Genomic DNA, 15704 nt, shown 5'->3' with positions numbered 1-15704 from the left:
ATGGCGCTGATATATAAAAAAGATATATAATTTAGACACATTAAAAATAACATATTGTTTTGGATCACTAGTCATACATTAATTAAAAAAATCATTATTGTTTTGTTTCTTTCTTTTTCTTTTTTGATCATACCTACACGAATGTAAACACAAAATAATTATATTCTTCGTAAAAATGTTAATTCAAATGTTTGGTCTTATACATATTTTAATTTATCTTCTTGTAGAAATAGTCACCTGTTCATAATAAAGTTTGTGAACGGGTCTTTATGTGCAAAAGAAATGTTGTGAATAAATAAAAAGTGACACATTGTGTCATATAGCATTTAAGGTGGCGGCCTATCGCCAAACGTACTATAATAGTTTACTATTTTTGCCGATTTCGCGGAAGGTATTTTCCACTGTATGCTACCTGGGTGCCTGGAGTACATGGTAAAGCCCCGTGCTTAGTATTGTGTTCAATGAAAACCAAAATCGAAAAGAATTGTCTGTAGTATTGGAGTTCAAATCGGTGAAGATGTGTTAATTATCAAAACGCGATCGGCAAGAAGACGTCACAATGTTATGTCATTATTTACACTTTATTTAATGCAGATGTTAATGTTAATACTGCAGTATAAGTAACAAAATATTACTGAAATAATTTCAAGCCGCAAATTCGTCAGCCGTAAACTTCACGCCTCTAGGCCTCTAATCCACCAGGTCACCAAGTTCGCCCGCCAGGCCAGCGTGCCGCCATGTGCACGCCTCTATGCCTCCTGCTTCGACTCCATACCACCAGCCAGTTAAGCCTCAAGTATTCACAAAAAACTGCGTAATATTGAAATCTTAGTTAAAATACAGGCTTTTGATTTTCGTAGATTGTTTTGATAGTTGGAATCAAAATTGTTTGGCCATATTGACTGCTCAAACAACTGTTTTCAAAGTTGAGGTACGACCTCTCAGATAAACAACATTTAATAACGTTGTGTAAGATGGTATCAATCTCCATAGTTGGAATACGGAATACCTCTCTTTCTATTTTACCGTGATCCGGAATACCGCTTATGTTTAGACCGGATTCCGCCTACCGTTTAATAATAAACTGGAATCCAGAATACCAATAAGTAAAAATATTGAATACATATGTCCTAAAAGTGCTTTATGTTATTTTATCTTAATTCAACATTGGCTGCTATTATCATTTTTCACAATCTTCAGTTACAACGAAAGCAAAGCGATACGTACATAACAGAATGTTTAGGCCAAGTGCGGTAAGTGTATAGGATAATGTATATAAAGGGTGCGTTTAAAATGTTTTATGGACTAGTTAAGGCATATTGATATTATGCTAACCGTTTTATTCATACTGGAATACCAATAAGTACTCGTATAAAGATTGAAGATATGTATCCAAGGTTTGCTTTATTATCGTATATCTTAATTATATCTCGGCTTCCCTGATAATTTCTTACAATCGTCAATTACAACACACGCGTAGCGAGACGTACATAACGGAATGTTTAGGCCAGTTAGGGTGATGGTCAATGAAAATGTATATTTAGGAAGCGTTTAGAAAGTTTCTGGAATTGTTGGTAATATATTTGCTGGTATACCTACGTTGAACTATAATCCAGTTAAAGCAAGGATCATCATCATCAGCAGCAGCAGCAGCAGCAGCAGCAGAATAAACAGCAGCAGGAGCAACAACAACAATGCCGACCAGCATAATTAATATCACGATCATCATTGCAACGACCATCATAAAGCATATGTCAACTATTAAGCAATAATAAAAAGCTACAATAATGAAATAGTACAACTAATAATAGTCATTATTCTAGTTGTAGTAGAATCAGTTGAAATATTAATCCATAACTCTCAGCACCTATAAAAACGGATTTGAACAATACATAATCGACTAAAACAGTTAAATCAGTGGTTTCGTTTTATATTGCATACGACCCATGGTCATTGCCTTTTTGAAAATAGCATACTTAAAAAGATTTTGCAATTTGCAAAACGACCAACATTGAATGCCAGTCGAATGAGTAATTTGGAGATCAAAGAAGAAGCAAAAGTTTGTCGCTAGAGCTATGATTCCTAAATAAGATTTAAAACTGTGTGATCATAGAGTTTCATAATAAAAAGCATCATTGTATTAAAATTGGGAACATATAAAGAAAACATTTATTAAAAATAAAAGCCATACATGAAGCATAAAGGCATTTTACACAGACGATATCCAGTAATACTAACGGTTAATGATAACAAAATAATTCACGTAATAATCATATTAAAACTGATTTATCACTACAAAATATACTTCCACTTTCATTGTATTTTTTTTTGCTTTTTGGCGTTTTATGAAGAATGATCTAAGCACGTCAGTTATGAATGAGAGCCCCACCAAAAGAGGTCCAAAAATTAGAATCCTCAAACAGTTTTGAACCAGAGGAACACTGTACCCAGACAGTTTTCCCGGCATCAAGCTGTACAAACGCCTGACTGCTAGAACAGGTATAATGGCCCACTTTGTACCGTGCACTTCCCGTGACGACTGAGCCTTCATTCATCATATGAAGATAAGCATTTGCATTTGGAGGCGTACATGTGTGCATGAGGAACAAGTAGAGTCCCCGTGCTGGAGCGGTGAACTTTCCCGTTGTGGAGCTGTAGCCGTTTCCAAGATTGGTCTCCACTGTACACTATCATCTCACCTGTGGACAGGGTGTTGGTCAGTGGAGAGCGGGCATGAAAAAACACCAGTGGAGTAACGATTTGTCTGAAAAATGAATTGTTATATATTCATTAATATCAATTGAAGGGTTTCAGTAAGTTGGTTTTATTATCGTAAACTTGACATTATTGTAACGAATTGATAGAAGTGCGAGATTTTTTATGTTTTATCAAACGATACAAATTATCGTGGCAATCTAAAGACGTTAGTTTGATAGCGTTTAATTAGTCTGACACTATCAAAAGTTAACAAGTCAAGTTAAAGAGATGGAAGCACGCTCGATCGCCCAAATCTGTCCACTTACGAATTCGTAAAAAAAGCTTAGAGTGACTGATTCCTCAGGAAATGTATGGTTTTGATGGTTACCTTTAAATCTGTCATTGGAGAAATAGCCAATAAACATTATACCTTTAACATTGGATGCAATAACAACGTGAATGAGTGGTCTCTAGCCTAAAGCGAACATATTTAAATCGGCAATTCCAGAAAGGCATTAAGATAGAAACAATTCCCACATTACCTTGCGCTACGACAGTTTATAGTTTGAGGTTAAATACATTTCTGTCACATGAAGGTCTCATTTTTGCGACATTCATAAACACTCAATTACAACACTTTAAATTACTACAACTGTGTTAATTGGTATCTTCTTATATTATATAAAAACTTTTTATTTTATAAATTGATGATATGAAGTTATTTATTAATGAATAAGATTGGGCAGAGTTAATAATCAGAAAAAGAACTGAACGATGCTCATCCGTATGTCGCAAGTAAAACTAAAATATTTCCGTATAATAATAATAATAATAATAATAATAATAATAATAATAATAATAATAATAATTATATAAATTATAAAATAAATAAATAATAACAATAATAATAATAATTATAATAATCATAATAATAATCATAATAATAAGATAATAATACTTATTATTAGTATTATTACAATTATTATGATTATTATTATTATAAAAATGAAAATAATAAAATAATAATTATTTTAATAATAATAATAATAATAATAATAATAATAATAATAATAATAATAATAATGATGATGATAATAATATTTTGGAACATGTGTGTTGGTTTTTGTTTAAAACGTGCCAATGATTTCTGAAGACAAGTTTCCCGTATAGACAGAAAGTGAAAACTAGCTGCGCCCCTTGTGGCCATTTTTTTATGAATCGACATGGGGTGCAGGAAATTGATATAAGGTCAGCTAAGAAACATTTCTGTTAAAATGGATAGTTATTATCAAAGCGGAATGAAGTAATTTTCATGAGTATTCATCCGAACTTATTTCATTCTCAGTTTGAAAGTTCTCACAACACTTCATTTTTAAAGTGCACAAAAACTAAAACCTGAACTAACCTTTTATATCATTGAAGGCGGCAATGGTTTGTTCTAACGTAGTGTTAGAATCGGAAACTATCTTCTCCAGTGTGCTGGACTGGTTTCTCTCAATTTCCTCCATGAGCGAAACCAGTCTTCATTTGCTTGCTCCTGTTGTTCTTTAAGGACATCAACGGTCGCGTGTAAACGTTTCTTCCTTGATCCGTGTTAGATCTTCCTCAACAGTTTTGCTCACGGCCTTGTTTTCTTTTAACACTTTCTCAAAAGCGAACTCCATGCGAATCATCCTCTCGAGCACCTTTTCTTCGTAGTCGTATTTTGAGCATGCTGGACACGATGACTCGGAGGCCACGGTCACGCTGACCAGTAACAACAGCTGAAGTAGTCCAGTCATTTTCTTTCAATAGATGTTACTGTTAGTTGACAGGTTTGCTGAATGTTCGCGAATGAGAAAATGACCGTTAAATATATTTAAGTGCAGCTATAGGATAATAATGCATACCGTAGTTTCTCAAATTTTCCTCATAGAAGTCAAAATGCTGCAAGGTAAAGCGATTACACGAAAAGATACAAAGGGTTATTAGAACTATGTTTTGATTCGGGTGGTAGTATTTGAATGGAGTGGAATTTTGCAGATTCTTATTCCACGAGGCACTAGAATTCAAAATCTGCAAAAGTCCACGAGAGTCGGAAACGACATTGCGGATCAAAACGCAATACTATTAACCGTTTTATTTTATACAGTACTGGTTTTAGTAATTTAAAGATACATGATTTAATTATAAATGTCATTTCAATGACGCGCCGTTTTCTTTTCTGACGTCATTTTAACATTTCACAATGACACTTGTTAAAACGCGACGTCAACAGATTGGAATACGGCCGTATTACACTGGAGTTGATTAAGGACAACCGTATTTTGCGATATGTATTGCCCGCGGATTTATGAGAACCAAGTACCATTTAAAAGGATTGATTTATAATCTTGTTAACTGGATCATCAACACATTGTTATTTATTTTTTATTTTTTACGATTACATGAAATCTAGGCTTAAGATTTTACCCGTACATTTCTAAACATGCACTCGTGGTTCGCATTATATCAACTAAACAGCTTAGGCGATAGCAGACAATTATATTATGTAGGTGGTTATTGAACTTTATGATTGATATTTTGTTAAAAAAAGTAGAATCAGTTTTAAACCATATTTGGTTTCGCAAGTTCATCGTTGGTTTAAGTTATTAACGACGGGGTGTTTTATGCTAATGTGAACTGTAAATTTTAAAACCGGGCTTTCGTCATAAAATTTCAGATTTACTTTAAGCAATATTACGGTAGTTGCAATGTGCGTGGAAAAGTTTATACCAGAAACTGTATAAGTATTCCCCATCCAAGATAAAAAGATTACTGCATGTTGCAGGCCTGCAATGTTGGTATAAACAGATATATAGAAGCTGCGGCAAGCAGAAATGGGTCATAATATCGTATTGTCTTGAATTCCATCAGTTTTAGTTCATACTATATGTATATATTATAGTTTGAGCAACCTATTTGATAACTTTAAAATAAAAAAATAATTATATGTTTTAAAGATACACCCTTTACCTTTATTACACATATCATATAAGGAAACAGCAGTCATTTTGTCATTAACAACAAAGTATTACGTCATTTTGTGGGTGAAATTACGTCGTATTTAATATACGACCCATTTTTGCTTGTCCCGGTTCGATGTGGCATTTGCAGATGGGCGGCTAGTTATCATTTATCCCGAATGAAATATCTATCAAATATAATGTTAATCTGCCATTTAATGCTACAAAAGTGATAAAGCACCTCTGTTTAGCGTCAACATGTGTGATTTACATTCAAAACACGTCTAACGTTGCAATTATGATGTTTAAAAGAGCTGATATGTCCGATTTTTTACCTAAGAAGATATTTCTTCTGGGATGTATTGGCTGATAACTTTTTCATACATAAACCATGAGTGTTTCCGCATTGGGTTTAACCAATAAAAACTGTGAAAATATTTTGAAAACAAGCCTGACGACTCTAAAAAAGAGAAAGAAACTAGTCTCGTAATAGTCATGGTAAAGCTATATTGATGAGTGTGTTGCCTGTTTGTTGTTTATGTACGTTTGTGTCTCTCGGTCAGTGTCGCCCTTGACCTTGTGCCTCTAAACAGGGTTCATAGTTGACGTTCTAGATACTTGGCTTGTTCCTGTAGATGTCATTGTATTATTGACCTTATAAACTTAACATTGGTATGCTTTTATCTTTATTGGTTTAAACCATATGCATTTTAATAAAACAAGTTAAACATAATCAAAAGATTTACATTGGGAACAATGCGCAAAAATTAGAAAAGTGATACATAAGCATATAATAAAATAATCACGTATAGTTGAGAAGGAAGCCTTGAATCGTATAATATTTCTTGATTATGTCATTCTTCCAAGCTGCTTAAACTCGTTTTAACTTGTTTATAAATCTAGAAAATCAAACAATTAAATATTTATCAAGCGACACTACGAAATATCATGGGTGGTGTATGAAATTCCAACATATAATTAAACTCATAACAGTCATAAACTTTAACTATGTCTTCTGGAAATATTTAATTTGAATACCAAGTCAAATAATGCTTTGCAGATTTCGTATCACTGATCAAATTAATGCCGACATCGAAATTATAAAATGAAATATTTGAACACAAATCTTTGCAAATCGTATAAAACATACATTTCTACGAGGTCTTAAAATCCTAACACGAAAGCCGGTGCAATACTAGAGTTAATGACCTTGTATTTGGGTAATACAGATTGTGCATCGCGCATACGAAAACATTCAATAACGTATTCTAGAAACGATATAGTGTGCGATTAAGAGAATATTCGATATCTGTAACACAACCCTTTTCTCAATTGACTGCACTTCTTAATTATGTGATTTCATATTGGCCGAGTTATTTGTCCAAGGCTAGCAGTATTGGCCTGAGCCCGAAGAAGTAGTGTAGTAGTAGTAAAAGTAGTAGTAGTAGTAGTAGAAGTAGTAGTACTACTACTAGAAGTAGTAGTAGTAGTAGTAGTAGTAGTAGTAGTAGTAGTAGTAGTAGTAGTAGTAGTAGTAGTAGTAGTAGTAGTAGTAGTAGTAGTAGTAGTAGTAGTAGTAGAGGTAGTTGTAGTAGTAGTAGTAGTTGAAGTAGTAGTAGTAGTAGTAGTAGTAGTAGTAGTAGTAGTAGTAGTAGTAGTAGTAGTAGTTGTAGTAGTAGTAGAAGTCGTTGTAGAAGTGGTAGTACTACTACTAAAAGTAGTAGTAGAAGTAGTAGAAGTAGTAGTAGTAGTAGTAGTAGTAGTAGTAGTAGTAGTAGTAGTAGTAGTAGTAGAAGTAGTAGTAGTAGTAGTGGTAGTAGTAGTAGTAGTAGTAGTAGTAGTAGTAGTAGTAGTAGTAATAGTATTAGTAGTAGTAATAGTAGTAGTAGTAGTAGTAGTAGTAGTAGTAGTAGTAGTAGTAGTAGTAGTAGTAGTAGTAGTAGTAGTAGTAGTAGTAGAATATGTAGTAGTAGAAGAAGTAGTAGTAGTAGTAGTAGTAGTAGTAGTAGTAGTAGTAGTAGTAGTAGTAATAGTAGTAATAGTAGTAGTAGTAGTAGTAGTAGTAGTAGTAGTAGTAGTAGTAGTAGTAGTAGTAGTAGTAGTAGTAGTAGTAGTAGTAGTAGTAGTAGTAGTAGTAGTTGTTGTTGTTGTTGTGGTTGTTGTTGTAGTAGTAGTAGTAGTAGTAGTAGTAGTAGTAGTAGTAGTAGTAGTAGTAGTAGTAGTAGTAGTAGTAGTAGTAGTAGTAGTAGTAGTAGTAGTAGTAGTAGTAGTAGTAGTAGTAGTAGTAGTAGTAGTAGTAGTAGTAGTAGTTGTTGTTGTTGTTGTTGTTGTTGTAGTAGTAGTAGTAGTAGTAGTAGTAGTAGTAGTAGTAGTAGTAGTAGTAGTAGTAGTAGTAGTAGTAGTAGTAGTAGTAGTAGTAGTAGTAGTAGTAGTAGTAGAGGTAGTGGTTTATCTGACTCTTTTGAAAAATATAACCATGCGATCAGTTTTAAATTAAAAATAGTTTTATATATATATTATAAATACTTTTAGAATTTTTTTTTATAAAAAATGTTACGCCTTAAATAGGACTCGAACCAATGTCCTATTGGTCTACAGGCGGGAAACGAACCAGAAGAAGTTTCACCTTACCAGATAGTTTTCTAAAGTTTGAAAAATTATAACTAGATTTCACATCAATGTATAGATATTTGTAATCATCATGTTTTTCTGTAGGTAAGTTGAAGAAACTTTGAACAAAATAATCCCTTTGTTGCTGTATCGCGGTAAGATAAAAGATTAAAAAGAAGTTTGCCATCCTATTACGTCCTGTATTTTTTTACTTTCGTGCAAGCATGGGAAAGATACTCAGGTCAAAACAAAATGTGTGCCTGTAAACTTTCATATTTTGGATTTTAATGTTGTAAAATAGCATATTCAGTTGGTATTTGTCTTGTAATATGTATATACAATGGTCAAGAAAATTAATTTGGAGCTAGATTGGAATTTTCATGTTAGTTTAATAAAGATGTAAAGCATAATTTTAAAGCAAATTGATATTCATACTTAATTTTTATAAGGCAATACTCCCAAAGTCTTAAAGGTATAAACATGAAACGTCATAATAAGGTAGGTCTGATTTAGTGGGTGGAGTACTGAGTAACCGTTCAGCCTGCGATACCGTTAGAGTTATTGCCCTTTTCAATTTTCATACTTATGTTTTTTGTCCGAGCATCACGTCAAAAAACAATTACCATAGGGGGTAATGATTTCAAATTTCATATTCAATTACATATACATCTTAATGAGGAGAGGAGCACTCTTAAAATATAACTATTATCTATTTTCAACTGCTTTCGTCTGTCAAACAACAAAGAAGATACACTGCAAGGGAGATACTATACTACAATCGGCAGGAAATATTGGCATACAGTGGCGGCTCTTGTTGAAGCATTGACGGTAAATTATAACAAAAGTAACTCGCGTAATGATAGTATTTTTCTGCCCTTTAGCTTGTTATGTGCAATGAAATAAGCTCTTCAGTTGTGAATGAGAGCACCACCAAAACTGGTCCAACGGTACGAACTATTCTCATTCAGTTGTCTGCTTGAGCTCCCACTGGAACATTGTACCCAGACAGTTTCGCCTACATCAAGCTGAACAAACACCTGACTATTAGAACAGGAAAGAGATTCCTTCTCATACTGTACACTTCTAATGAGGACTGACCCGTCCTTCACTATCTGGAGATAAGAATATTTAGTTGATGATGTACAAGTGTGCATGAAGAACAAGTAGAGACCCCGTTCTGGAGCGGTATACTTGCCCGTGGTGGCGCTGTAGCCGTTTCCGTGGTTGTTCTCCACTGTCTTGTCCACTATCACCTTACCTGTAGACAGGCTGGTGGTCTGTGGAAAGTGAGCGTTAAAGTACACCAGTGGAGTAGCGATTTGGTCTGAAAAACGATTGTGATATATTTATAGATATCAATTATAGTTTGTTTGTGAGAGTGGATAGTTTTACTTGGCATTATTGTTACGAAATGATAAAAGTGCTAGTTATTTATCAGAGGATAGAAGTAGGCGTAGCAAAATGAAGACTTTAGTTTGATAACTCTTATTTTGCCTTTCATTTTGTAGATAAGATATATAAAATCAGTTCATATTTAACAAGACTCACACTCGATATAATGTTGAAAACATTTTTTTTCAATTTTTCTTACTTTTATGATAAAACTAAACAGCTAATGCGATAAACTTATTCTGATATAATTGTATTTATACAATTCAATTTTTCAAAACATTACTTAAATTGTCAGCAAAATAGATTTTCATTCCCTATCATTTTTTTAAAAATAATAACTTAAGGTGGAATGCGACCCTGAGCGAATTTTCGAGTTAATTTCTGTAAACTGGTTTACGAATAGAAGAGCATATGCCAAGTTAGGGACTGTTTTTACTTTTTCAATATTCGGAACAGTTTTGAAACTACGAGTCTCCAAAATATACCACTGACGTCAATTTTGAGATGTCTGTCTTTTTTGCGATCCAGCAACAATAACCGATGTTTTCATCAATTCTTTATTTACCGCTATGAAATGTCAACATCAAGTGCTTTTTGTGAAAATGTTCACGGACATATTTGTATTTCTCTTATATAACGTTTTTTTTATTTTAAATTCGTCTAAAACGTCATTTTTCGCGAGAAAAAAAGGCGTCATGTTTTGCTGAAAAAAGTGCGCCTTTTTTAAATTAAAAAAAAACTGTTCGTTTAAATTTTGATTGTTTTTAATACATGTATTCATTTTTTTATTACCAATCGCCTGATATCAAGAAAAGTGTACCTTACCGACTTCGTTTTTGCTCAGTATCAAATAATCTAACCCATATACCTGTTTTTTAATTCAATACGTATTGTATTAAAATGTTTAACACGACGTTAATCAAAATATTATTTATGTTCATAAGAGTTTTGTATAAACCACTGACAAATAATTATTACATTTATTGTTGTTTTTTTTTGTTAAATTTATAATTTAACATTGTTTTCTTCTGTTGAATTCCGAATATTAAACATTGTCAAATCAGTATAGCACTGATCCTAAATGAACAGATTCAATTGTTTCTATAAGCTCATTGTGTTAAGGGTGGTTATAGCTCACGTACAAACTCACGCACAAACACCCAGGTACAATTAAGGCACGCACGCGTTAAAACGCACCCCACTCACCATCACACATTCAAACACGCGTGCACACGCATGCATGTAAGCGCACACGCATACACATACACACACACACACACACACATACACACGGGCGCACGCTCATGTACGCTCTCACATGCAGGTATGTATGCACGCGCGCACACGCATTGAACGCACGGCAGAGACTTTGAGTGCGAGATAAGGTTGCTATGTTGGCTTCTGTATCATGGACATTGAATGCACCGCTTAAAGTTGTTTCATAAAATTGCTTGTACGCACAAGAGACTTTGAGTGCGTGATAAGGTCAGGAAAACAGAATATCAGTTATGCGTTACAACAAACAATGCGTTGATTATCAAAATAAAACAGCATTTTACTGCACTTATAAAATTAACTTTAATATCATCATTTTAACTATTTGGAACATATATTTTATCGTACTGTGTGTGTGTGCTGCGTGTGTGCATGCGTGCGTACGTGTGTGTGTGTTTGGGATGCGTGCATGAGGGGGGTATTCGGGCGTGCATGTGAGTGCGTGTGTGTGAACTATAACAACCCTTTATAAGATGAGATTATAGAATCGATCCAATGTGATCATTTATAATCAGTGTAAAACGCAAGTATAAAACACAATACGCAATGCTTAAAGATGCACTCTTGCTCCCAAATACGATTTACCGCAATTAATAATATTGTTTTAATATTCCTTAAAGGTTAAACACAATATCGAAAACAGTGGTTCTTATTAAGGATACCGAGTTTAATTTGAAAGAAATGTGCATAAAACACGGTATTTCAACCTTATGAGACGATAGTAGATTACAGTAAATCATTTAGCATTCACCAATCATTTTAATATTTTCTCGCTTTCTACAATAAAATACAAGGTTACAATCTTGTTATCAGTAAATAATATTTTGCATAAATTTATTAATTAGTAAGTAGTAAGGGTTAATCAATCAAAATTGATGTTTGTTAAACATGTGTATGTATTGATTTTGAATAAGAGTGTCACTTTAATACTTTAGTGTGTTTTACATTAACGCCGGTGTAACATTCAGTTTCGACCCCGTTATATATTGACCCCATGAGTCATTTTTTCTGTTCGAAGAATGACCTATCAATTTTAAACGTTAACAACTGAATCCCCAAAACGTTGTGTAACAAATAGCCCTCGTTTAAAGTTTATCAATGGTTTTATTCAATACCAAACTTAGTAAATCATATTATAGTTACACCTTACTAAATTGAATTTATTAATTGTATGTTTTTTATACAACGATAACCGATTGGTTACATCAAACTAAGATCCAAATCACAGACCTCTATTATCGCGTATTTTATTACATTTTGCTCCGATAATGACAAAAAGAAATAAACTTGGATGTTGCTAAGGGGGAGGGGGGGGGGGGGTTGGCGGTTGCACCACATCTACTGCATGGATCCATTTGTGCTTATTACGATGTAGATTTTTGTCGAATGTCTGTTTTTTGTTTGTATGTTATGTTTTGTGATTAAAGTGAATGTCACACGCTGAATTTACTATGCTTTTGCTTAGTCTAGAGCCTTTTAACTGCAGATCTATGCTGATTTCTATCGAAAAAAATGGTAACTGATAAAGTAGTTGAACTATTTGTTGTGGTGTTATTACTGTATATGAATATATAAAAAAACAAAGCACTAATCAGCATAGTCCCATGACTTGAAACATTGTTGATGTGTATAATCAAATTATTCTTATTCGGCAAATGAGATTGCTAAATCATTTAGAAAGCCTCTCATTAAATTGCCGCCGGATTTAATACATCTGTCGGTGTATAAAGTTGGTTATTTAGCGCCTTACAAATATCCCTTACATACAACTTATCAGAGTTTAATACTAAACAAGACACTCTAAAATTTATTATCTTACCATTAAATTAACAAAAACAATGAGTTCGATTAACGTCATGGTAAACGCTTTAATACAATACGTATTGAATAAGAAACAGATACAGGGGTAATATTATTTGAAATTGCGCCAAAACAAAGTCGGTAAGTTACACTTTTCTTGATATTCAGCGATTTGTAATAAAAAATGAATACATGTATTAAAAAAAAATCAAAAATTAAACGAAAGGCGCACTTTTTTCAGCGAAACACGACGCCGTTTTTCCCGTGAAATTTGACGTTTTTCAGTGAATTGAAAATTAAAAAAACGAAAATAATAAGAAAGAAAAATATATGTCGTTGAACGTTACCACAAGACGAACGTTAGGTTGAAATTTCATAGCGGTGAGCGAAGAATTGGTGAAAATATCGGTTATTGTAACGGGAACGCAAAAAATGACAGATGTCTCAAAATTGACGTCAGTGGTATATTTTTAAGACTTGTAGTTTCAAAACTGTTCCCAATATTGAAAAGGTAAATGCAGACCATTACTGGGCATATGCTATTCTATTCGTATACCAGTTTTCAGAAATTAACTCGAAATTAAAAATACGTAAAATATTGCTTATAGTGAGTGGCTAGTATCTTTAACGGTCTTGCATAAGTTTCAGAAATATATTTAAAAGCTTTACAAGCTGTATTTTATTGGTTCGTCACAATACCATTATACTTTAAAATATAATGTATAAAATGTGCGGCTAACAATTATGTACATTTCGATTTTGCGATAATTTCCTGAAGGAAGAATCTTCCCATTCGCGTGGGGTCAAATTAGTCCAAACTACATCATAGATTAATTTAGGGCAGATGATCGTGTTTTTAACATCGATAATAAAAGAAGAAAAACAGATTATATGAATTAAAGGCAGGCAAATGGATTTTCAATCAAACAGGGTAATGATCTGTAAATGTAAACAATGAGGTTTCATAATAAACAAATTGTAGGGTTTCTTGATGGACAACCATGCTGTTTTCTTGATAAAAAAACTGCTATGTCATGCTACAAAATAGTGAGATATGGTTAAGACATATCATATCAATGTCATGTTGTTTATTAAACGCTGATATATTGAGAGAACAGTGGGAAAGTCTTACACACATATATCTATATTTTAGAGCAGGACACACCAACCGGTTTTATGCTCATGGTTACAAGAATCTTTCTTGGTATTCTATGGTGCAGGTTTTTAGATGAAATGATTTGTCGATATCTAGATACCATTTTGAAATTGTTTAAGGCAATGTATCGTTTTGATTGTTTCTAATGAATCTGTCATTGGAGATATAGCCAAAACACATCATACCATTAACATTGGGAAATTACAACGTGAGTGAGTGGTTTCTAGCCTAAAGCGAACATATTTAAATCGGTTTTTCCAGACTGGCATTAAGATAGCAACGATTCCCACATAACCTTGCGCTACGACAGTTAATTGATATAAGGTCAGCTCAGGAATATTTCTCTTAAAATGGATAGTTATGATCAAAGCGAAATGAAATAATTTTCATGAGTATTCATCCGAACTTATTTCATTCTTCGTTTAAACGTTCTCACACCACTTCATTTTTAAAGTCCATAAAAGCTAAAACCTGAACTAACCTTTCATATCATTGAAGGCGGCAATAGTTTGTTCTAATGTAGTGTTAAAATCGGAAACTATCTTCTCCAGTGTGCTGGACTGGTTTCTCTCATCTTCCTCCATGAGCGAAACCAGTCTGCGTTCTGCTTGCTCCTGTTGATCCTTAAGGGCATCAACTGACCCGCGTTAGGTCCTCCTCAACAGTTTCGCTCACTGCCTTGTTGTCCTTTAATACTTTCTCAAAAGCGAACTCCATACGGATCATTCTCTCGAGCACCTTTTCCTCGTAGTCGTATTTGGAGCATGCTGGACACGATGGCTCGGAAGCCATGGTCACGCTGACCAGTAACAATAACTGAAGTATTACAGTCATTCTGTAACGAGCATTCAGTGGGTGTTGCTGTTAGTTGACAAGTTCGCTGAATGTTCGCGAATGAGAAAATAATCGTTAAATATATTTAAGAGCAGCTATAGGATACTAAATGAATACCGTATTTTCTCAAATTATTCTCAGTCTTCATAGAAGTCAAAATGCTGCACGGTTAAGAGACAACACGAAACGATACAAATGGTAATTAAAACTGCATTTTGATGCAGTAACTAATGATTAAATGGAGTGGATTTTTGCATATTTATATTCAAAGAAGCGCTTCCTAGATTTTAAAATCTGCAAAAGTCGACGAGAGTCGAATACAACGTTTCAAAACAAAAAAGCTGTACTTATCACCTTTTGCTTTATACATTACTTGTTTAAGTCATTCAAAAGAAGCATTATTGAAAAATAAATGTCGTTAAAATGGCGCACTGTTTTCTTTTATCACGTTATTTAAACATTTCACAATGACACTTGTTATTACGTGACGTCAACAGATTGGAATACTTTCGTATTGCACTGGAGTGGAATTAGGATAACCGTATTTTGCGATATATATTGCGTGCGGATTTATGATGAGTAAATTCTAAAGCACGATACCGGGTACCAATAATAAGGGTTGATTTTTACTCTTGTTAACTTGATCATTAAAACTTTATAATTTAGTTTGTACGATTTCATTATATCTGGGCTTTGGATGAAAAGCAATAAATATCTCTCTATTTGTACCTTTCAAAACATGCAATCGTGGTTCGTATTTTATTAAGTAACCAGCTAAGGCAATGGCCGGCAATCATATCGCGTCAGTGTTTGATATATATTTTTAAATTATGTCATTGGGAATCAGTTTTTAGCCATGTTTGGTTGGGCAAGTGCATCGTTTGTTTAAGTTATTTACGACGCAGTATGTTATACTGATGTGAACTGTAAATTTTCACACCGGATTTAAGTCTTAC

The 15704-nt window shown here is 33.5% G+C and overlaps 1 protein-coding gene across 1 annotated transcript; it reads right to left on the bottom strand.

The window, feature by feature from the left end:
* Nucleotides 1–9199: 9199 nt before the first annotated feature.
* LOC128204364 (complement C1q-like protein 4) lies at nucleotides 9200–14498 on the bottom strand. The gene is made up of 2 exons (XM_052905780.1): nucleotides 14396–14498; nucleotides 9200–9615 (listed from the first exon to the last, which is right to left on the bottom strand). The coding sequence occupies exons 1-2, from the start codon at nucleotides 14496–14498 to the stop codon at nucleotides 9200–9202; spliced, it is 519 nt and encodes a 172-aa protein (XP_052761740.1).
* Nucleotides 14499–15704: the final 1206 nt, after the last annotated feature.

The sequence above is a fragment of the Mya arenaria genome, chromosome 10 (genome assembly GCF_026914265.1).
Source record: "Mya arenaria isolate MELC-2E11 chromosome 10, ASM2691426v1".
NCBI classification, from domain to species: Eukaryota; Metazoa; Mollusca; class Bivalvia; order Myida; family Myidae; genus Mya; species Mya arenaria.
The sequence above is the reverse complement of the archived record's forward strand: the minus strand, read 5'-3'. Positions and strand labels throughout refer to the sequence as shown.

Bases quoted from the DNA above. Each gene is read 5' to 3' on its own strand.
- LOC128204364 (XM_052905780.1), bottom strand. From the start codon at position 14,498: ATGGAGGAAGATGAGAGAAACCAGTCCAGCACACTGGAGAAGATAGTT. The intron at 9,616-14,395 runs GTTAGTTCAGGT...ATCGTTTTTCAG, and splicing joins CGCCTTCAATGATATGAAAG to ACCAAATCGCTACTCCACTG.